At 38.2% G+C, this 24738-nt stretch overlaps 1 protein-coding gene across 1 annotated transcript; it reads left to right on the top strand.

Moving 5' to 3' along the window:
• The first annotated feature begins 25 nt into the window (after positions 1-25).
• On the top strand, positions 26-13900 carry LOC111321466 (very long chain fatty acid elongase 4). Its single transcript, XM_022924347.2, has 9 exons — positions 26-182; positions 4993-5076; positions 5731-5918; positions 8188-8274; positions 8673-8729; positions 9453-9558; positions 9968-9976; positions 10074-10201; positions 12472-13900. Exons 2-9 carry the CDS (start codon positions 5019-5021, stop codon positions 12658-12660), a joined length of 822 nt encoding a protein of 273 aa, XP_022780082.1. The 5' UTR covers positions 26-182; positions 4993-5018; the 3' UTR covers positions 12661-13900.
• Positions 13901-24738: the final 10838 nt, after the last annotated feature.

Raw genomic sequence — 24738 nt, 5'->3', positions numbered from 1 at the left:
TGCATCTGTCGCACCACTATACGTTATCCAATCAGAATGCAGTGATCATGCTTATTAGCCTGACCTCTAACAGTAGGTCTGCTTCTTAGACTTTTCCCTCTTGGCAATCGCTCACAGAATTGTCTAAGAGGTGGTAGAAACCTGTTCTACGGAGTCTAACTTCAACCCGAAGCTACACAGAGGTAAGGTTTCATTAAGTAGAGATACGGCCTAGCGAAGTAACTGGAGGCCTCTGGAATTTCGTACACATCCCTAACTTATTTGGTACCCTTTTGCGTAATTTCGTACTCGTTGTCGCGCCCGATTCCTATAAAATACCTGTAGAGAACTGCGCAGCATGCACAACAAAACGAAGCATGTTCCTAACGTTCTGCTTAAAATATTGAGTGCATTAAGTTGAAAATTTCCTTTCAATGAGTTCGCATCCTTGTGAAGTACCCGTGGAATTATGGTGTTACGCAACTCTAATTAAGGTCAATCAAGGTTAAAGTTCTATGCATCGCTTTCATTTCACGGCTTTGTGGATTTCGTCATGTAAAATCACTTCATTGCGGTCTCGTTACTCAGTTCCGTTTGGCATTTCTGGGGTTAGAACTATACACAATTTGGCCAGAAGTCTAGCGATCGGTCGTAATCAAGTAAGTACGCTGACACTTCAATATTGAATGTCATTATCGAAACGACTCTTAGAACAGATGTTCATGTGGGAACAGTTTCTTCTCCAAATTCGGTTTCTACGGGCAGATCTTTTCAAATTTGTTTATAAAACGAGCCTTCCTAACGATTGACGCTCAGAAATTTGAATTTTCCAGGGAGACAAATTTAGAACGTTGCCAATGATGAAAATACAGATCACATGTGTTTTATTTTCGATGATGATTGTGTTCCACGTGTTTAGTTCCACGCTAAAGTCCACTTAAAAAATTTTCCTGTATTCGTAAACATAGGTTCTCTACTGAAAGGACTGTGTTAATAAGCAACATAGCCCCGCGTTTCCAGCTCTTGGCTTGGTCAGCATCTAAAATTCCGTGCTATGTTTAAATCAAGCAACATTATTCAAATCTGTTTTTGTAATGATACATGTATGTTGCAATGATTTGCCACCGGAATTACTGGGACACCGAAGGATGATTTGTCTTTATGTTTCAAAACTCGTGAAACAAAAATTTTGTTTTGATTGGGGGTTGATTGATCGAGAGGTTTCAAGTTCTTCACATGACATTGGTATGATACGATACAGAGTTATCAAAATGTCCAGGGGAAGTTCAATTGCTTGAAGTCATCACATGAGCAGAATGATTTGTTTCAGTTTGCACAAGTGTCGTCTGTGTCTAGATATAATATAAAAAATTATTTTTCACTCACAAGATCAATGAACAATACATGAAAGGGGTGGGAATATTTTGAAGTATGAATAAACATCTGTACATGGGTATACAAACACATGTGTTTACATTTATGATGAATGTTTGTTTTAAAAGTTTAATAATGATAAGTTGATACTTGAATTAAAACATATGTCCTTGCTTTTATGACATGATTTTCAAGTGGTACCAAGTGTTATTAAGAAAGGGTTTTTGTTAAGTAGATGATCTTCTGAAGGCCTAAAAGCTATTAGAAATGAGTAACATTTCCAGCAAAGTACTTTGTAAAGGTGAAAAAAGGTAGATCTAAGCATTCTTTTTTTTTTGTTTGAGGTTAACTACTCTCAGATTAATTGCACACAAATAAGCAAAAATTGGGAACTAACTAATATATACAACTCTAGATTTAACTGAGAGCTTTTAGTTATGTATTATTATCAGTCAGCACAAGAAAAGCGCTCAGCAGGCAGGCCCTGTATTATGGCATAGTTGTGCAGTTCAGTGGTTGAGGAAGAGATTCTAAGGGTGAGGTCCAAAATACAGTAGACTTTAATCCCACTAAATAGGTTCCACCTCTTGCATGTGTAACTATAAACACCATGTGTTAACAGCTTCCATGGTAAATATGTTTTATTTTCCTTGTTCAGATAGATCAAAGGAAACTGGGAAGGCTTTAAGATGGGGCCTAGCGAGCATAAAAGCTTAGAAAAATAATGCATTTATATGGATAGTGTATAGATGACACTTGTAACAAAAATTGCTGTGTGATCAACATAACATGTTGTGAATGGTAGCAGTATTGAAATTGAAATGTTATGGTTTGAAGTTCACAGCTTGATAGGAATAGTGTAGAGATGACATTTGTAACAAAAATTGTTGTTTGATCAACAAAACATGTTATTCTGAAGGGAAGCAGCAAAGCAATCTAAATGTTACAGATGGAAATTCACAGCTTGACTCTCTAATGGACAGTGACTGAAAAACAGGATACAAACAATGAGAAAAAATTAATTAATGTTCTGTCTGGAGCCCCTTTGAAGAGTAAAATTAGTACCTCAACTCTTACCGTAAATCAAAGGGCCATAATAACAAGCTTGATGAAACACTTAGACTTGCCCTGCCAGCACTGCAGGCCTGATAAGATTATAGCATGACTTGTTATTTCATTTTAATTTTTAGCTTTTTTGTAAAACACTAACACTAGGTAAATTCTCATCTTGAGAAGGTAACCCTTTATTAACAGAATTCTAGTCCTTTGACTGGAAATCACCATAACCAGGTAGGAAGAGGATAGACTGAGGGGATTGATTGAAGCAACCTGTTCCTGCAGACCCAAATGGGTGGTGACTATGCTGGTTTCCTCTGTAAGGAACTACTTTAAGGCCTAGGTGTTGAGTTGCCAGGAATCCATCGCATTTCCCCACTTTGTCTTGCAAAGTTCAAGTAATATATTCCATACTTAACGCTTCATTGGTTTTTGAGGGAAACGAGACGTGTCTCGAGAGAAACGAGACGAGAGGTGGTAACTTACTTTTGAGTAGTATTGTATATAACACAAACACAACGCAGGACATGGAGCTGAAATAGTTACTCTTTTTAATTATATTGACACACTTGCTGTTTAGGTGTTTGCTCCCTAAATTAACTTAATGGCAAGTTTGCCTCGTTTGCAATTAAAATGACAAAGAATGGAAATTATACTAAAAAATTTAAAAAGTTCATTATCTCAGAACTGTTTCGCTCTCAAATCCAAGGGCGTAGCCAGGGGGGGTCCTGGGGTGCCCGTGATCCCCTCCCTTGGTAGGTCTTCTTTAGAGCAAACAACCAACAATATTCAGGTGGCGAAAACGCCATGACAATATCTTGGCCGTAAAAGCCACTGATATGGGCCTTCATGCCGCGATAATACGACTGAGCCCGCTGATACACGCGGGAGAGCAGCGCTGTAAATGGTGAGTAGTCTCTGTGACCCCCCCTTTGAAAAATCCTGGCTACGCCCATGATATCCATTACGTTGAGTTGTGTTGCAATTTCTGATCCTTCTCTAGGTAAGCCTGTCCTCGGTCATTTCACTAGAATTCGTTTCGTTAATTTGATAAACCTGGGATATTCGAGCCGTATAAATTTTAAAACCTATGGTTTTTATTTTTTTGAAGCACGAGTGTTTGCTTATTTAAACTCCTGGTCAAAGTGAATAACAACGCACATGTCGTTGAAAAAAATTGTTACGAAAAGTTTACTCAAGCTGTACCGAAATCAACTGTCTCAGGCAGGACCATGCAAAATACTGTTTAGGAAATAGAAGGAAAGCCATTAATTCCCAGGTCTCTTTCTCAACTAATTTTTAAATTTTTTGAATGAGGAAATTTTCAATTCAGTTCGTAGACGTTTAAAGAAATAATATTATACTATGTACCACTCTTTCGATACGATCGTTGGTGATGCTAATAAGGTAAACATACAGGGTTAATCTGTATTGATTCGGACGCGTTCAACTGCTTCTGAAATTTCCAAAACGTCGGCGTTTATTGTTGTCACGCTCCGACGAATTATTCAAATGAAACCCATAACACCTGCCCCAGCCTTCTTTCTAATTGGCCCATTGGTGTAAACAAACTCGGTTTGAATCAGTTCAAGTTGGTCGTGCATTTTCCCTTCCCGTGTGACATCCAGCGAAATACATAACCACCGTGTCCGGTTGTAAATTTTCTGCGAGAAAAGTGGGTATCAAGTTCTCTTTTATTGCGCTGGAAACCGAATTATAAGACGCTCTTCTTAAGCGGTGAAATATCCCCAGCAACACCACGCCCTATTGAAGATTTCATTCAATTGAACGCTCAATTCACGCGTGTATAATAAGGTAAACAGTGTCGTTACTTTTGTGAATCATCACTTGTCTTGAGTGAATGTTTTCCAGGCAATCCCGCAAGAAATTTTTATCAGTTTTACGGTCAGTTTGCAAAATGTCGCGTAAACTGTGACTGAGGAAGGCTTTACCTTTCCCAGTTCGGGGTCGCGACTGTCAGATTTGCAGCTTTTTTTTTTTGTTTTTTTGTTTTTTTTGTTCCAGTTGCCCGTAGTTTCGCTTTCAGTTCCTAAAATAATCTTTTGAAATTTGGGTGTGGTAAATTTTAATAAGAAAGAAAATACTGTTAACATCAGAAAAAACTGAACTTTTCTTCAATTACATTCAAACAAGGATGCACCCGCATTTTGTTCTGTATAACAGGGGGATCATGAAGTGATTGTTTTGGGACACTTACAGAAGAACACTGTTGCCATACGAGCGCTCGTACAATTTACAGAAACAATCGACTTTCAAGGGTATTTTTGCAGTCCTCAAGGTGATTTCTTTGGACACTGCGAGGTTTAACTTCTATGTACAAAGAAAACGTTTCTTAACTGAACGTTGATTGGGGCATATCTCAGAATTACGTGACAACTGTTCATGACACTTTTTGCCCTTTCACTCAATCGTTATGGATGTTTTCTCCTTACGGCACGCGTGTTTTTTTTCTCTTTTTCTGTTCTATTTGCTATAATAAATCAGTATTCAATTTACATGGTTTTCTAAAAATAATGCTGAAAACTCGCAAGTCGTACTTGACTGTGTTTATAATCTTCACAGGTAGATAAAGAAGACTGATAGAAATTATGACGACCACTACTCAGCGTCTCGTAGATTATTACCACTGGGCCATCGACAACGGTGGTAAGTATTATTGACTCCTTGGCTCCCTTCTCGGCACTTCTCTATCGTCCTACCTCCCAACCTACTCGCCTCCCTACCTACTGAAAACCTTAGCTACCTGACCCACTCAGCTACTTCCCTCCTGACTTTTGTAACTCCCTACCAACCTACTTCCCTAATTGTCTGCCTACCTCCCTACCTACTTAACTTTCTCCCTACCTTCTCCCTACCTTCTACCTCCCTTCTTACCTACCTACCTACCTACCTCCTTTCCTACCTACCTACCTACCTGTCTATCTAGCTACTTCCCTTCTTGCCTGCCTCCCCACTTACCTCCCTACTTTCCTACTTGCTTGCCCACCTCCCTATCCATGTAACTTCTTCCCTTCCTTCGTACCTCGCCATTTACCTCCCTGCCTCCCTACCTACCTGCCAACAGTGCACCTAGCTACCACCCCACTCTGTACCTCATAACTTAACAATGGTTTTCTTACCTAAAGTTACCTACCTATGCTAGGGTATCTTCCTGCCCAAACACCTAGCTAAGTAACTACAGTGGATTTACCCGCCAGTCTGCCACTGCATCCACTTAATCGACTACATCTCGCTATTTCTGTTTGTTTCTGGGAAATTCATTTGCAATATTACTATTTATATCAACGGTTTTCATTTCAGATCCAAAAACTGAAGAATGGCCACTTGTCGCCACACCTTGGCCGACCATCTCTTTAGTGGCGATGTATCTCTTCATCGTGAAGGTCGGACCCAAAGTGATGGAGAAGAGGGAGGCCTACAGTCTGAGAGAAGTTCTCATAGTTTACAACTTTGCACTTGTGCTACTGTCCGGATGGATGGTGTATGAAGTGAGTTATTGATCTTGCTAGGTGATGTATTCCATAGTAATTTAGGTTTTATCAAATGAGTTGATTATGTGAATTGGCCATTGTGGAGGATTTCAAAGCTGACGTTTCGGTTGGCGAAGGGCTAACATACACACATACATACACACACAGACACAGACACACACAGACACACACACACACACACACACACACACACACACACACACATACATACACACACATATACATACACACACACACAGACACACACAGACACACACACACACATACATACACACATATACATACACACACACACATACATACATACATACACACACACACAGACACACACAGACACACACACACACACAGACACACACACACACATACATACACACATATACATACACACACACACATACATACATACATACGTAGAATAGACCTTGTTTCTAAATTGACTGATAGTAAATGTGAAAACTGCCTTTTATGTAAGACTTAGGTTAGATTTTAAATTGTACATATATATTGTTTTATTTTTTAAATTTCTTAAATTTTTAGGTAGTATTTAGTGTCCCCAGTTAGTGGTTGTATAACTGCTATTTTAGATTTGACACATAAATAAAGGTTGTTTTTTTTACATACATACAGACATACATACATACATACATACATACATACATACATACATACATACATACATACATACATAGATAGGTGTTACATAGATACATACGAAGGTGTAGTCTGATCGTCCGGGTGAGTGTAGTCCTGAGAAGGACTGTTGTCGGTGGTAGTGACTGACGTTTCGACAACCTGTGCGGAAGTCATCATCAGAGTCAAGTGAATGATTGTTGTCAGTAGAATGTTCTTATTCCAGTTCGTGTGAAATGATTGGTTGGTTTTGCCGTGATGTTATTGGCTGTAAGACTCAAGTGACGTAAGTCGGTCGTGATTGGTCTGTTTCGATCTGTCGGTAAAGTTAGGTCGTTCTTTTTCGGTCGTTTGTTATGTTTGTCGTGAATGAGTCGTTTGTATGGGGCGGGTAGTTGTTGACATCTGTTTAGGGGAGTCTGTTCTAAGTTAGTAAACCAGCTTTCCAGAGTCAGTCGTTGAAAATAGTCAGTGCTGTAGGTTAGGCATTGCACAGAGTCCCAGTCAATGTTGTGGTTGGTAAGTCGTTGGTGTTCAGCAATGTGATTGCTGACATCACCTTTCCTCGTCTAACACGACGCGCACAACTAGTATGTGACTCGAGAGACAGCTTATCCGACGAGAACAAATACCTTCACCGTGTTTTTACGAAGAACAACTACAACAACGACTTCATCCGACGAAACACTCACCGACCCACTACCACTACCGAAACAAACGACACCGCAACCCCTACGACTACAGCAACGATACCGTACATAAAAGGCATGTCTGAAAACATCTCGCGCATCTTACTACCCTTCAATATCCGCGTTGCCCACAAACCCATCTCCACACTACCACCGACGACAGTCCTTCTCAGGACTACACTCACCCGGACGATCAGACTACACCTTCGTATGTTTTCCCCGGGTTCAAACCATTTACTGCAATACATACATACATACATATACTTTATTTAATCTCGAATTTGGAGTAGCTAAAGGATAAGCTAGTATCTTCGAGTTACAAGTATAGTTCTAAATACTACTAAAATGTAAAATTGTAACATTCTACTGTACTGTAGAATCTTGCGCTTAAAATCAGAAAAGTCAGACGTTCTAAAAGAGTCTGGAAGAGAGTTCCATAGTTTTGAAGCCATTTATGAAAAGGAGTGAAGACCATAAGTAGTAGTTTTTGTAGACGGTAGAGACAAAACATATTCCTTACATAGCCTGGATAGCAGTTAAAAAACAAGCTCTTGTACAATATAATTAAGAAAGTCTGAAGGCGTCTTTTATGCAGAGATTTGGAGTTAACTTTGCTAAGTAGAGAGGCATAGGGAGAATTATAATCCTGCAAGATAACTCTAAGAATTCGCTTGTTTAAAGTATCTGTCTTCTCAGTACTAACACTCGAAACGTCAGCTTTGAAACCCTTCACGGTGGCCAATGTACATTATCAATTCAGCCGATAAAACCAAAATTACCTTATTACCCCCACCAACACAGCACCACAGATTCTTTAGAAACTTACCCCCTTGATGATGTATTTCATAGTATGATCGACTGATGTGAATCGAAGTCACCTTTTGGGAAAGTGCTTCTCAGAAGATACATTGTACCTGACACTTCTTGCTTGTTTTACTCTGTAGTTCATTGCCTCTGTTCTGGATATTCCCAACTTTAATCTTCTCTGTGATTCAGTGCCTTACGTACGTGACGATGCAAGACAAAACCGGGTAGGTAATTCAATGTAAGGTCTGGAATTCATCTTACTTCTACTTATTACCATCTAAAAAGGCTTGGAGTTCTTGCAAATTCAACAAGTAAAAGGATTGCTCTGCTAGTTTGAAATTTTCGTTTACTTGTCGTGCGTTAAATAAGGGAGAACACGGTGTTTGTAACAACTGTAACTATGACTCGAGACCAAACAAAGTAACTAGTGCTAATGAATTATGGGTAGCGCATTTACGAGCCATTAAGTGGACAGGGGCGAAAGATGGCGAGGTTGAAAAGGACGATAGAATAGCAAAGAACCCATCCGTGCATAGTGAGTTACCCCGAAATAGACGTATATTTTAAATGCAACGCAAAGTATTTGTCTCAAATTGTTTTGTTTTCTCTTTCTTCTACCTAGCTGGCTCGAGTTTGCTATGTATATTGGCTGTCAAAGTTTTTGGAATATCTTGATACTGTAAGTGTGCTTTGGGCAGTTGTGATCGTGTGTCGTAAATCAAATTAAAGGGACCCTAACAAAACCATAACGGTTACGGAAACGTGGCTAAACAAAAGATCTAATAGCCAGAATAATAGCTCAGCACGTGTATTTTAAAACTTTTTACATTTTTTAACTGGAATCTCCGTGGTAAAGCACGGAAAGCCCGACGGCAAATCGTTTAAACTTCCATTTGGAACTCTACAGTGCTCCCATTCGTTATGCTAAGGTGTGGTGCCGTAAGAGACGATAACCGCATCCAGCCATTCGCGAAATTCTAGCTCAAAATATAAATTCACTTTCAATCGATGTCTACCTTGGTGTTGCATTCTTGATTGCTGAAGTTCACTTTTTAAACCTAAGTTATAACGGCGGCCAACGAGAAAGAAAGTTGCTATTACAACTCTCCACTGGTGTTAGTTTTTTTTATCTGATTGGTTGAGACGGTAACACGCCTTTTCACTTGACCAGTCAGCCCTTGTCTTTCTGTATTACTAATCTCGTAGAATCAAACTTTGAAGAAGTAAAATAATTTGAACCCAGTACGTTCCTTAGCCATGTGGTATCATGCCTAAGTTTTCCCAGTTCATCTTGCGCATCCGTCGTAATACTGCGCGGAGGGACATTTAAATAGAGGGGCGACATTCCTGTGGCGTTCGTCCGTAATGACGGATGATAACAATTTTGTGGTGTTATTTTCAGTTTTTCTTCATTCTCCGCAAGAAGAATAACCAAGTGACATTCTTGCACGTGTATCATCACGCCAGCATGTGTGTGCTCTGGTGGATGGTTTGCAAATGGATACCCGGTTAGTGGAGAGGGGGAGAGAAGGGAGCAACGCGTGACTGAGTGGGAAGGGGGAGGGGGGAGTGTATTTTTAATAGAACTTTGCACCTTGTGTTGAGTAAAGGATGCCCTCGTCGTGGCAATGCAAAGGTCTTGGGAATTCAATTTCTTTTTCTCGTGAAGCGAGGGCGAATTGAGAGCTGAACCATCTGTGAAGTAAAATAACTCGATTACTTTGAGGGAGTTGATTAAACGGTTTGAGTAGCAGAAGTGCATAGTGAAAAGGGACAGTTTCAATGACGCGAACATTAACTTTGAAGAAATGGAAAATTTTTTGAATAGTATTCGTTGCAAACTCCTTAAAATTTTGAGTTTGTTTGAAAGTTTCTTTTTACTGACATCAAATTTTTTCCCTTTTTTTTTTTTTCTAGGTGGTGTCTGTAAGTATACTTTCTTTTTTTGAATCCTGAATCACTTTACCCAGAATTGTCTCAATTTATAACAAGTTCACAAAGGTTATGTTTTTCTTCCCCCCAGCTTACTTTGGTGCAACATGCAATAGCTTTGTTCACGTGATCATGTATGCTTATTATGGTTTGTCTGCGATCGGTCCTCAAATGCGGCCTTACCTTTGGTGGAAGCGTTACATCACAAGGCTTCAACTGGTAAGTAAATTTGTTTCAACTTTGAACGCGTTGTCATAAGGAACCTCATTGGGAAATAGCTTTAATGGTCGACTGTCACTTAGGGGAATTTCGATTGGGGAAGAATTATCACGAGGGAATTAAATGATAAGCCAATCAGGACATTGCAAAAATGGAAAAGCATGCAATTGCAGTTGGGTGAACTTGGGCCTTAAATTGTGCGCATAATAGTGGCGTGTTCGGAGAAGGTCTGTGATTTAACAAGTAAAAACCCAAATTAATGACGTCATCCTGAGAGGACGGTACGATGTCTCTCATTGGTCATCATTCGAGCATGCGAAGAAACAGCCAATCATATGCGATATTGATTACATGGACCAAGTTCTCTCTTTTTACTTTTTTTATGGACTGGTATCCGATGGATAACACAGTCAGAAATGGTTAAAACCAATTGATCATTTGTCTGGAGAATAATGCAGTATCTACATTTAATTGCCAAATAGTGGGATTACTTTGATTGTTGAATCTCTTTACCTCACCACATCCCCTTTCATGCATGAAGAAAAAGGTGGGTTCATCTCCCGTTGTGTAGCCGGTCTCCTTGAAGTGTTTTGAGCTGCTGTCTTTGGCTAGGAATCTCGTTAACCATTAAATTCCAGAAGGTATTAACATTCAACTTCTCCCTTTAATATCATACATTATCAAGCCATGACATAGCTAATCTGAATACTCAATAATTATGTCAAGTTGTTATCTTGATCTAACACCAATAACTAATTAGTAATTGTTACCAATTAACACGGAAATATGTAGCAGCTAAAGGGGAGAGTTAACAACCGCAGGTGTGAGCAAGCCGTAAAGATTGCTTAAAGAAAAGCTCGTGTGTATTTAACTTAGACTAAGTTAACTTGAATAAGTGCTCAATTTTGAGACTTGAATAAAACTGTAATATTATCTGTCTACTTGCCTGGTCTCTTGTTAACTCACTCAAGTTTTGAATTAACATCAACTTTACATTGGGGTATTGCAGCTTTTTGATAGCACAGCGTTTAATGTACTAAGTGATAACAACGTAAAAACCTCGGTGAAATGTGTTACTCTCAACAAAAATAATCCATTAATCTGATCATTTGATGTAACTTTCTGAGTCGTCTTTGGAATGGTGGAATTTATCGATCGAGTATAGCAGGTATATGCGGAACTTGTTTTGAATGGACGCAGCATTTTTTTCCGTTGGGTTTTAAAGTTGATGAGGATAGTTAGCTATAGACCTCGCGTTATCATTTGCGAATACGATGTGTGTTTAGTTTCTTAGTCTGGAACTCTCAGAGAAGGAAGTCTAGTTGTACTTACTTTGGATTAAAATCGTGGGATTTTCTTTCTTTTTTTTTTTTTTTAATCATTTTTAAGCAAGTGCGCAATTTTTCAGCGGCCAATTTTGGTCTTGTTCAAAATGTGTTGCCAAACTCTAAGAATTCGCCTCACCCAAACCTGTGACTATTGCATGTACGCAATGCATTTCGTCTACTGTGTGTTTGCGCTGAGAAAAAAAAATTGGATATGGTATAGAAGGATTGATCTTACAATCAACATAGAAAGCTCATGATTTTTTTAATTACTCAAACTTTAATGTAATACCACACTATATAGATGCTGTTCATGGTCTAACCTCTAAGCATTGCTTTCGCTCAGGGCGAAACCCATACAAATGTGTGTGTAGTAACTTTAGTGAAGAGATCTCAGGACTCATTGCGTTTAGTTAGGGGTAGTTATTCAATAAGGGAGCTAGTTATGACAACTTTTTCAGGTAGACATGTCAAGATATTTCAGCTGTTTTGGCTTCAACAAACGTAGTCTTGATGCACGAAGAAATATAAAATTAACAGCGGAGCCCTTATCGCGCGCAGCGGAGCTCCATAGCTATGACAAATTGTATTACAATGATAGTTTCTCACGAAAGTGAGGTACCGGAAAGGAACATACGTTGGTTAGCAGAGATAATATGCATTGGAAGTGAAATAGTTGAACATTACAGTGTGTTTTTTTTCTAAAAACAGGAGTATGCCTTCGAGCAATTTTTTGATTAAGCCTCGTTTGTAACGACTGGATTGGATTTCTTTACTACGTTCTGTGATATGTCCAGAAATCTCGTGCTTCCTAATCAGCCAATCAGGAGCTTTCATTGTTCCCTTGTAATGCTTTCCTTTGTTTCGATTGGCCGTTGGGATTACAATAGAAATGTGTGCAGTACGGTTCGTGTTGTGATGGCCTCTTTGTCTCCTTGTTTTTAGACGCAATTTGCCGTGGTCATAGTTTCTGGCATTTTTTCCTTGTTGGACCACGGTTGTAAATATCCAACTTGGGCGAAATGGGTCATGGTGTTTTACGCCTTCAGTCTGATGGGATTGTTCGCCAACTTTTACATTAAAACTTACCTGCAAAATAGGAGTAAGAAAGAGAGCGGTAAAAAGGAAGCGTAGACTGGACTGGCATGACTGGATACTGGAATGGACGAGTAAATGAGACTCAAATTAATTATTTTGACGTGTAATGTTTTGGTATTTAATGACCTTATTTAATGGTGAAGGGATAAAAATGTTGACGAAAAAATAGTAGGAAACTGAATAGTAGCAAGACAGAGATTACTTTAGGCAAACCATTTTATCAAGTCTTCATTTTTGAAGTCGTGGCAGTAGAAAAATTTATGAATGAAGTAAGGATAATGTTCTTTTAATTTGATATTTTATTATATGACCCGTTCGGCCTCGCACGCGCCTTTAATGAAAAAAAAATCTTCCAATAGCCCCCGTGCGCGGACCTTACGCGTTGGTGCGAGCAGGGCCGTACAAAACCGGACATCCTTGCGAGATGCGAGCCAAAATAGCAAAGGAAGATAAGGAAAGAACGGCAGTCATTATAAAATACTTATTGACTAAGGTTGGTCAGGCCGAACGGGAAAATAATCGGCTCTCAGTCATGACGCACGGACCTCGCTGCGCTCATGACCTCGAGGAAAATATTTTCCCGTTTGGCCCTTCCGCTTTGTCAATAGGTACATGTTACACATTTATTGTACTTTCATACAGTGTAGACGATATTCGTGTTCTCTCCAGTAGCAAGATATATGTAAAATATGTAAAATTAGTTTTGCGTTAAGTTTGTTATTTGAAAAACGTACCAAACCCACTAATAAGAGCGTTTCTCTTCTTTTTTTTTTATTTTTTACTCTGAAACTTCTCTCATTGGGCAAACATGCTGAAAACTGACCTAGCCAATTGAAGTATAAGACCAATAAATTCCTTCCGAATTTTATGTCGCATTAATTTGCTTGCTTTGGTTCTAGGCACCGATTGTTAGAAATGAATTGAAATCATTAAATAAAGAGGGTACGTGTCTTGAGAAACTGTGGTGCTACGTCATTGGGGAAGTACTGCAAACTAATTTGGTTTTATCAACTAAGTTTATAGTATAAATTGGGTCACCGCAAAGGGTTTATGTAGCCGACGTTTTGAGTGTTAGCCCTTCTTCAGAGCACTGATCGATAGAACTAAATTTGATTTGAAATTATTGTTTGTTTCACGTAATGTGATTGGTTAGCTTGTTTTGTTAACTACGTAACGGAAGTGGCTCTTAAAGTCATACTGAAAACATTTCTCTCGATAATAGAACTGATTGCGTGCTTAAACTTTTCAATCTTGAATAAATATTGCACTTTTCAAACACTTGAGTTGTTTTGTCGACGTCCATGGGCCTTGGTTCAATTTGTGAGGTGAAAAAAATAAGCAAGTTCAGCTCAACGAGTCGTTTCTTTCGTCATCTCCGTTTTCTTGTGTTGTTATTGTTGTTAATTTTGCAGGGTTGTGAAAAAAGTAGTGCTTATTTGGTGATTACTTCTACATGCAGGTCAATTTCAACAGGATTACAAATAATATATATTTGGCAGGTTTCCTTTTGTTTGAATTTGTTCGTTTATTTCCCCATCGGAGGGGTGAAAATGAAGAAAGTTGCTCGCTTGTAATCGTTATTCACAGTTCAGTCGTGAGCAGCCTCTGTTTTTGGTTTTGTCTGTCATGCACTGAAAGGCCGAGGAACATCGGTGTAGAGTCATCTAAATTTTTGTGTTTTGCCATAAACTCCCAAAGTGATTAACTTGTAACTTCTCCCTACAATATCCATACATTGTTCAGAAAACAGGTAACGAGAATACTCAAACTTATCAAGTAGAAGTTGTTATTGTGATCTAACACCAAATTCTCGTAACTAATTTAAAAGGAAATAGGTCACTTCTTGAGGGGAGAATAAAGAATCAGATCTTGACGTTAAAAAGTCTAAAATCCCTTTTTATAAACCATTTAAGTCGATAAAAAATGAGTGTCAGTAACTCAATGATATGTGATATCGGAAGAAAAATGAACAAGGAAAGTTGTAAAACAGAGCAGTAGCTTAAAGAAACTCTTTGTAAATCCTCTTACGATTATCAAAAACGTTAATGGAAGTCCTAATAAACAATGACGAGAAAACAAAAACAACTATAAAAACAATTTTATCTCAAGAGTCGTAGGCTTTGAACTTCATTAAAAGGTCTTAAACTTTTAATTAGCGTATTGCAGCAGTAAATGCTGTTAAAATGCAGCAGGTTTAAGTTCAAAATTCACTTCAAACCTTTCATAGGCTCACCAAAGGAATCTCTTGGTTCCCCAAAAAGAAACTGGCACATATATAGATATATATATATATATATTTTGTTTTGTCTTTTTAAACAGACTCAGTTTGTGCTCGTTTTGGGTGAGGTTTCTGCAGCGTTATACCTGGATTGTGGATACAGTCGAAACTGGCTGTATCTATGTGGGGCTTACTCAGTCTCCCTGCTTGTGTTGTTTGCCAATTTCTACATTAAGTCTTACCTTGACAAAAACAAAAAATCCGAGTAATTGATTTTGTGGGTAAAGGTTTTTATTCCTTCCTCTTCCATTCAATTTTCGCTTCTCTGCGGGATGTTTTCTGCAACCAATTTTTTTTATTATTTCAAATTAAAGTTTTTGAGTCACCAAACAACTGTCGGAGAACTTGAAGATTACGTAAATAACGACAGGTTGCGCAAGTCTTGTATGTGAAAATCATTGCTCACGTTTTCACTGCTAGGAATATTTACTAAGTTGAAGGTGTGTATTATCTGAGTTACTTAGTAAAAGCAAAAATTTCCCCATTATTTGGTCTTTTCATTTGTCTGTTTGTCTTAAAACTTGTTGTTCAGATGATTAAAGTCAGCATTCCTTGCAGTATCGCGCGATTTGGACGTTTGCAGTTCGTAAAAAATATTACCGTCACGGAAGAGATCGTGTATAAAGCCCCGTTTTCTTTATGACGTAGCCGCCCTGGATCCTCAAGTCCGTTGTAATGCTATCCCTGTCGGCTTTCCCTCCATTTACCCTAGAATTCTCGCCAGGTTCATCTTTCGTTAGCAGTTGCACGTCAGGTTCTCATGGGAGTGTTGGCTACACTTTCAAACTGTCCAATAATATTCCTCCAACATTTAGCTTTGATTTTAATGGTTACACACACTAAGGGTTTATTCATCAGTCATAACCACTTTTCGTGGAACTAAAATACACGTCTAACTTGAAAAGGTATCGTTTCAATAAATACCATGATTAGATGAATTTTTGTAAAACTTTGAAGATTAGATAAAAACACTAAAAAGTTCACAAATTATACGTATCTATATGTATAGGTGATTACATGATTTCTAGATCAATTTGGGGTAAATCAGCACGAATAAATTTTTCATAGGCCAATCGAATACAGGCGAGTGCAATTTGAAGTCTTTGAAAAATTTATTTTCCGCACTCGATTTCAACTTTCAACAGTGTTTGGGATTAATTAACGTATTTTTCAGCCAATGAGCATGATGAAATTTTTGCATGTGTTTTAGCGCTCTCTACTTCGAGGATCGTGCATCATACGTATCTAATACCGCAGTTCAAAATATTTGAACTTCATATATTCATCGTATCTGATTTATCATCACGGGTTTATTACAAATCAACTTAACGGCCTGCTCTCAGTTGGCTTGTTACCTCAATTGGTAGAGCGCTGCACTAGTATCGCAGAGGTCAGTGGTTCGAATCCCGTACAGGCCTGATTTTTTTCAGGTCTGATTTTCGCTATTGCATAAATAGCGCTCTCTACTGCGAGGATCGTGCTTCATACGTATGTGTTTTATTCATTGTGGTACAGCCCTGTTCACAGACCTACCTCCCTGAATGGCATTTATTTAATCTCTGATTGTGACGTTTGCAAACTTCTACAGTTGGTCCTACCTGAAGAAAAACACAAAATCTGAATAAATGATGCCCTAGATAGTAGTGTTTAATGTTCTTGTCAGAGTACGGCGAATCATTTCCTTTATCGTGAAAAACGCTCCAAATTTGTGATTTCAACTTGTCTAACAGTTGACTGCCGAGCTGATGGCAGAATAATTAACCAGACCTCTGTCACAGCTTTATGGGGTACGTATGATGCACGATCCTCGCAGTAGAGAGCGCTATTTATGCAATAGCGAAAATCAGACCTGAAAAAAATCAGGCCTGTACGGGATTCGAATCACTGACCTCTGCGATACTAGTACAGTGCTCTACCAATGGAGCTAACAAGCCAACTGGGAGCAGGCCGTTAAGTTGATGCGTAATAAACCCGTGATGATATGAGGTACATTGTGCAATGGGCATCAAGCATTTATGAAGGATATGATTTCATTAACTGCATGGTTACTTTAGAAAAAGAAAAGCTCAATTGATTTTATTCCGTAAGGGTCTGTTTTAGGCCCCTTACTTTTCTTGATTTATATTAATGATATTTATCTTTGTAGCAATAAACTTGGCTTTTATATGTTTGCTGATGACACAAACCTGTTATATGCTGACAAGGACTTGAAATCCCTAGAAACCGTAGTTAAGAATGAGCTAAAAAATGTTTGAGACTGGCGTAATGCTAATAAACTAACTATTAACGCGAAGAAATCAAATTTTGTCGTTTTAGGCCAGCACAAAAAGGAATTAATCATCAGCTATGTATCAAAATTCCGGATCATACCAACAATGGATTCACACTTCTTTGAATGCAAAGGTTATGTAAAATTTTTGGGTGTACTAATTGACAAGAACTTAACCTGGAGGCCTCATATTGATCATATTGCTTCGAAGATTAGTAAAATAGTCGGCATAATTGCTAGGCTTCGACATCATGTACCTTTAAATACCCTTCTTCAAATTAACCGTTCGCTGATTTTTCCCTACACGCTCTACGGTATAGCTGCTTGGGGTCAGGCAGCTCAGAGTGATTTAAAAAAGATTCTCACCATACAAAAGCGTGCACTCCGTTTGATTTTCTTTTCCAGCAAACTATCTCATGCTATCCCTTTTTTTATAACTTTGAGTATCCTACCTATTAATATGCTCTATTTTGAAATCGTTTCCGCCATAATGCATGGTGTTTCTACTAGCTCTGCACCAAGCAATATTCGTGAACTTTTTCTTAATTCATCTGACGTCCACACATATCATACGCGTTTCTCTTCCACAGAGAATTTTTATGTACAGAAATCTAGATTGCATGTGAAATTTAAGTCTTTCTCTGCGTTTGGTACGAGGTTATGGAACTGTCTAAACCCTGACTTGCGTAAGCTCACGAAAAGAGAATTTAAAAGGGAAATTTCACAAGTTGCTTTTGACTATACTTGGGATTGAGAACTATTATGTTTACGCCCGTTCACTAAAATTGAAATTCAATACCAATGATTATCGAATATTATAACTGTAGTACTTCGCTCACATCCGTATGTCACAATTCTCTCTTCTCCACTTTCCAGTCTGCTCTGCCTGTATTTGATTGTTATGTCTTGTTTAACTTACTAGTAATTTATTGTAATTAGTTTGTATGACAACTGTACGTATTTTAGCTTGTTATGTCGTAAACTAATGCATAGCTTATAACTGCAGTAATATTGTAGTAGTAATGAAATCTCTTTAGCTTACAATGTGTAGTATTTACTTATTTATTACTAATACCCGCCAAGATTAGCTAATGCTATATGCGGGTTGTGTAAATTGGCTTTTAATGTTCCATGAAATAATAATAAAAACAGCAGTAAAACAGCAACAGCAGTAAACAGCAGTATTCTCGCTCTGTTGAAATGCTCGCGGATCTTACTGGACGATCGACGATTGTCATTTTTAGCAAATTTTCTGGTCTTGCTGTGGGGGACCGATGGTATGATACCTAATCAAAATATTATTACTTTTATTTTAGATCCAATTCTTGATCGTTATCTTCCACACTTCCAATGCTATTCGAATAAATTGTGGATTCCTGAATGGTTATTTGTGGCTACAGTCTGGCTACATGTGCTCTCTCTGTGCCTTCTTCCTCAACTTCTACAACAAAGCATATGTAGCAAGTAAAAAAGAAGAATGAAGCTTAGACCTCGTGAATATACCGTAAACTGCCGTATTTAAGCCCTGGGCTCAACTTCGTAAGGGGCTATTAAAGGGTTAATAAACGAAGGGGCTTATTTCCGAGGGGGCTTATATCGTTGGGGAAATAGGAAACCGAAATAGAAAAAGGACGTCGAAACGAGCCATAGGGGTGCTGATCAAAGTAAGTTTTGTCTTTCCTGGTTTTTAGTTAAACTTCAAAACGTCGTGATAAACCGAATTCATTTCAATACTTTTGGAACACAATTAACACTAACAACACGAACTGTCAAAACTGGAACATTAGTAAACGGAAGTTCAGATTTTTCTTTCGAAGCTCGCGTTTGATAATTGAAAAGAAGTAGTAAACTCATTGCTCCGCAATGATTTTCAAAATGTTCTGTTTGATAGAAGTATAGAGTTCCTGTGTCTCAAAACAAGAAAAGTTAGAGGGGAGCTTATATCCGGGGGGCTTCTACTCGGATTTATCTTTTTGTTTACAGTTAGATGAGCGGGGTGGGGGGGGGCCTCATAAGCGGAAGTTTACGGCGGGTAGCTTTTGCGAAAAACTTTCTTTTTAAGGATGAAACAACTTCTCTATCACATTAGACCTCAAATGTTTCGTCGGGCGAAATCATAGTCACATGCTATATATTCCAGGGGGGTTTGTTATCGTTTCGCTTTATTCTATGATTCCGTGTACTAAAATGGTTCAGTTAAGTTACAAATTTGCTCTTTTATTATCTATGTTTTGATCCAACATTTCCAAAATTAATCTTTTTAGAGGCTGAGACGACGCGTGGAGTTTCTTTTTTCGTCTCATTTACTTTCTTCTCTGAAATTAAAAATGGGTTCCATTAGTAAAAGCTGGGAAAGGTAAAAAGCGTCTTAGGTTATTGTGAAAGAAATCTACACCTAGAAGATTGTAATCATTCAAAGGAGTTAACAGGAAGTAAACTGATCAAGTACTTTAAGTTATTACCTAAATGACATACTAATATAAAATAAGTCTATTGTCGCTGCGCGATGATAACTGATTTGGTTACCTTTCGCACTTGTGATACACGTATTTACCACAGCCTTCATTCTTGGAAAATATTTAGGAAGGTTAGCTAATAAAATTTATACGTATCGAGTTGTATGCTCTTAATCGAGCGTAGATATATGTGTGTGTGTGTGTGTGTTTTTTTTTTCTTTTTCACAGTACATTTATTATCAGATAATTCTGGATTTTGTTCTTTAGTTCATCAAGTTATTTACAATTGGGCAGTGCCTTCTAGAAAATATCTAGTCATTTTATTACTGATCGAATTAGATCGACAAACGTATATATTAGTGCTGATTATGAAATCGGAAATGTAATAAATCTAAGTTATCTTAAGTTAGAAATGTTACTATTAATTACTCTTAATTTATTATTTGAAATGTTATTTTATTTAGATGTAATTTTTGCTTAATTATTGATGAAATATAATAGTATTTACAAAAACAGTGGATAGCTATTCACCTCCGAGCAACGCGCGCGGGATTTTCGCCTTAAAATAATGTACCCTTTGCAGGAATTTACGAGTTAAAATCATCTTTTTGTGCTCTGTTATCTCACTGTTTTAGTATAGACTAAAGCAACTATTCACCAAATTGTCGGTGGCTAGCGGTGGTTATTTAGCCACCACTACTTCCCTCCACTTCAGTGAATACTTGTTAATTATTTGAAATATGATTAAAATTATTTTCATTAACTTTTTGTAAAGAACGAATACAGCAGTTATTAAATAATAGATGTTATTTTTTCATATTGGCAATTATCATATCATCTGGAAAGAAAAATATTAAGTTTGTTCATTAAAAGCTTTTTATTGTGGATGTGTACATCCCAGTTGTGGACTATTTTAGTGTAGGTCTGCTATTTAGGCGTTATGTGAAGTTGTAACTGTTTTTAAAACATCTCTTGGTAGAAAGTCCGTTGAATTCTTAAAGCGGGACTGTGACGAAAAACGTATCATTCCGTAAAACCTTTTTACAACAATATCTCGAATTTATGCACTTTGAATGACATATGTATTAAATATTAGAAAAATCTAGCCAACGACCGCCGAGAAAATGAAACTTTTGCGTTGCGAAATCGCTCTTCCGCCATATTGCTGTTGAATAAATGAGCGGCAGGACATCGGTAACCCATCAAAACGTAGTGACGTCATCCAATCAAGACAACTCGAAGGCAAGAGAGCTTGTAGGGCAAAATCACTATGTCTTCAAGCGAAAGTGATCGATCACCTAGTCATTGCTCCATTCCCTCGATAGCTTCCATTGAAAGTGATGTGAACAATACTCTTCCTGATGAAAGAACCAATGTAATTGAGGAATTTGATTTCCTTTTCCTGTAGGCGATCTTTAATTCTATTTATTTTGGTTGTCAGCGTGTTGACTGTTTTCTTCCGACTTCGGTTTTCGTCTCTTACAAACTTGCACGCGTCGCAACTGGTGGAGATATGAGTCTCTTCCTAAAATGACGAAAATGGGGCATTTAGTGATATAATTTGACTCTAATAGGTTGGAATTCCTTGACCTGACCATGTGTTGTTTATATGTACTGACAATCGCGTGTGTTCGCATAGAAAATCTCTCTAATTTTTACCTGGTAATCTATTGTTTTCTTGGCGGGAAACGAAGCCGCAAGCTCATCTGCTTCGAAATGAGAAACGGCAATCTCATCGGCGGAATTTCCCGTTAACTCCGAAGATACTTCTTGATCCCCAGAAGCATCGTTATTCAAAGAAACAGAATCGGAAATGATTTCGGACCCGTTCGCGAAATCTGACGATGTAGATGTCGGTAGCTGCATGCAGAGATCACATATTAAAGATCAATATTGATAGACACTGGTATTGTTTTATAGAAGACAACTTATAGTAGAGAAAGCAACGTACAGCTGCGTACCTATAATGAGTTAAAATCAAACAGTTGAACATCCCAAATCCCTTTTTATCAAGTTCACTGTGGATACCACCAGTGACGTTTTTTGCCGTGTTCCGCTGTGGACGCACTTCGCGTTCATGGTTTATCTCTATTACAGGATTTGCCGGGCAGAGTGGCATCGCTGTCTTAGAATGAAATATCTCTTTCATAGCCTATATAGATCAATTAACATTATAAATATTATAAACATTTGATAAATACGAAGTTTGAATTTTGCTGGACGGTCACGTCGTTGCATTCTAATGAATGCGACTGGCTAACACCTCCACTTTGAAAAACTGTCGAAGAACTATCTAGACAGATTTCCAGAATACTTTACTACAAGTTACAATAAACCAACGAATAGTGAATGAAAGCTTGAAAAATTATACAGTTTTTGTGTTTTTTAGATATTTCCTACAGGTGTGGAATAGTTGAGAAAAATTGATTAGAAAGTCGACTCACCATACGATGATCCTTCGATGAAGTACTTGAGGTTTTCTCGTGATTACCGCGGCTTTCTCTCAAACTTTTCCAGTTAGTTGGTACTGATCCTGGTAACAATCTTCTCAATGCCCCTTTTAGATGGCATGTCCTTGAAAAACGCGATTCTAAAAAATGCTCAGAAACAACAAACCGGCCTTCGGGATCGAAGTTTTTTCTGTGAAGTCTGACAAAGTTCTTCCACTTTGCGGCAAGGGGGAGTCGTGTAGGAGATTTCATCTTGTGGATTTGATCCATTGCTGCATCTCTGCACAACTCATCGAGGCGAAGGCATTGTGATATGCCAGCTTTAAAATTATAATCGTAAGATTCGAACTTTTCGCGTTTCTTACTCTTCTAAAACCAACAACTTTATGTCTTTGTTGATTGGATGACGTCACTACCGGTCTTCCCATACCTCCTCGGCCAGATTCAGTAAATCGATACAGTCATTCCTTAACGTTTTGAAATCCCAAACACAAAATTTCATTGTGATCGGAGAAACTGACGGTTTTCGTCACAGTCCCGCTTTAACTAGCACTCTCATTAACGGTACACGACGTATTAGATTTGCCATCGTATGGAAAAATATGTCACCTTTATGAACTTTTGCTTATTGCATTTTGCAAGTGTCGAATTGGATGCCGGCCTTGGCTTCTCTCAGAATTGTTTGGTTGTCCACGATAGCACAGTTTGCTTTTATTCTTTGATCAAAACGTGGCTGATCAGGCCCATGTACTTTTAAGTGGGACTTATTTATGAAAAGAACGTCGGTTTAAGATGGAAAAACGTTATTGTTTTCCGCAAGAGCAGGCGGGTTTTTCGGAGAGGAACATAATTACTGTGGAAACAAACCCACGCTATTATTTGAAAGGGACGTGCATCCCTTAAATACATTCCTATATCAAATCAATTCAAGATCTCTCTAAAAATCGACAACAGTTCTATACCCTTAAATTTATTTTCAATTTGTTAAAATAAATAAACATGTTCCACCATTTACCAAAGCCCTTGGGAGGCCTTTAATCGGGTTCTTACTGAAAAAGTTGTTTACTATGTGATTGATTGACTAACTGATAGGTCAACTGACCGCTGACCAACTGACCAACTGACCAACTGACTGACTAACTGAATGATCAGCTGACTGACCGACGGACTGACCAGCTGACCGACTGATTGTCTAACTGAATGACCAACTAACCAACTTACTGAACGAGTGGCGGACTAGATGACTGACCAACTGACTGACCAACTGGCTGGCTGGCTGACAGACGGACTGACTGACCGACCGACCACGTGGACTGATTGACTGATCTACCAGCTGACTGACTGGCTTACTGGCTGACTGACCGGATGATCACCTGACTGTTTGACTGACTGACTACCTGGCTGACTGACTTATCGACTGACTGGCTGGTTGGCTGACCGATGTACTGACTGACCGTTTGACCGACTGGCCGACTACCTGACTGATAATTTTCTTATTTATTTCTTTGCTCATTCATTTATTTGCTTATGTATTTGTTTATCTATTTATTTACCCTTTACTCAACAGCTTCAGTTCGCTGGAATTTTGATGCACACGACTTCCGCTCTGTTCCTGGACTGTGGCTTCAGTTTGAAACTGTTGATGATCCTGTGGTTCTACTGCATCTCTTTAATTTTGTTGTTTACAAACTTCTACCTTCGTGCCTACCTCAGCAAAGAGAAGAAATCAGAATAAGGAAAACACAGGATATCGTATGAGAAGAGATAACACTTTCGTCTACCTTTGTTCTGCCCTCTTTTTTGTATATCCTCGACTAATATTTTTTAATGTATGCCTTTGTCTTTTCCAAGTTATTCGTATGTCATTTCTACCCAAGGTTTCGGTGCACAAACAATACCAAACAGTAATTGGAAATAGAAAGTCCTATTATTAATTCATTTAAAAAGGACATTCAAGCGAGTGTCGTAGAACCAAAACCAAAGTTATGACCACTACCAATCAGAAGAAAGAAAAAAGTCACAAAGAGCCATTAAAAACGCAGAATAAAAACAACTATAACGGCTAAAACGCGGGAACACGCGAGTGGCTAAGTCGAACCTGATTGGTTTAAAAAATGACGCGAACTTTCTGGATCAATCACTGACCCAAGTGAAGCAAAACGGATTACTTTCGACACTCAGTTGAAAACTGTTCCACAGCACGACATAATAACTAATTTATATGGAAATGTATAATCGCCACTAAGGATAATTTTTCTAAAAGATTTTAAGCAGTCTTTAAAACGATAAATTGAGCAAAGTTCAGCGTTTAGAAGTTGTTTGTTTCTACTTTTTGTATTTTATGTTTTTCTAGATACAGTGAGAACGTACATTGAAACCACATTATAACTTAGTAACAAAGGATAGGCAAAGCAAGTTCGTTATATCATAGAAACGTTCTAACGAAAGCTTATTACAACGGGGTTAGTCACAATAAGGGTTCCGACGTGGTTTATCGCTTAAGGATTTTACAAAATAGCTTCTATTGTGATTGTCATATCAAGCTCGTGGATTCTTTTGTTTTGATGACCGTACACTGCCGCTAACCATGGTTGGAATTCATTGACGACAGCGAACACAACACTAAACCGGGTTACAAACAACCGCACGAGCTAGTAGAAC

The sequence above is a fragment of the Stylophora pistillata genome, chromosome 10 (genome assembly GCF_964205215.1).
Source record: "Stylophora pistillata chromosome 10, jaStyPist1.2, whole genome shotgun sequence".
Classification (NCBI taxonomy): Eukaryota; Metazoa; Cnidaria; class Anthozoa; order Scleractinia; family Pocilloporidae; genus Stylophora; species Stylophora pistillata.
Note: the sequence above shows the minus strand (reverse complement) of the source record. Positions and strands in the feature narration are given on the sequence as shown.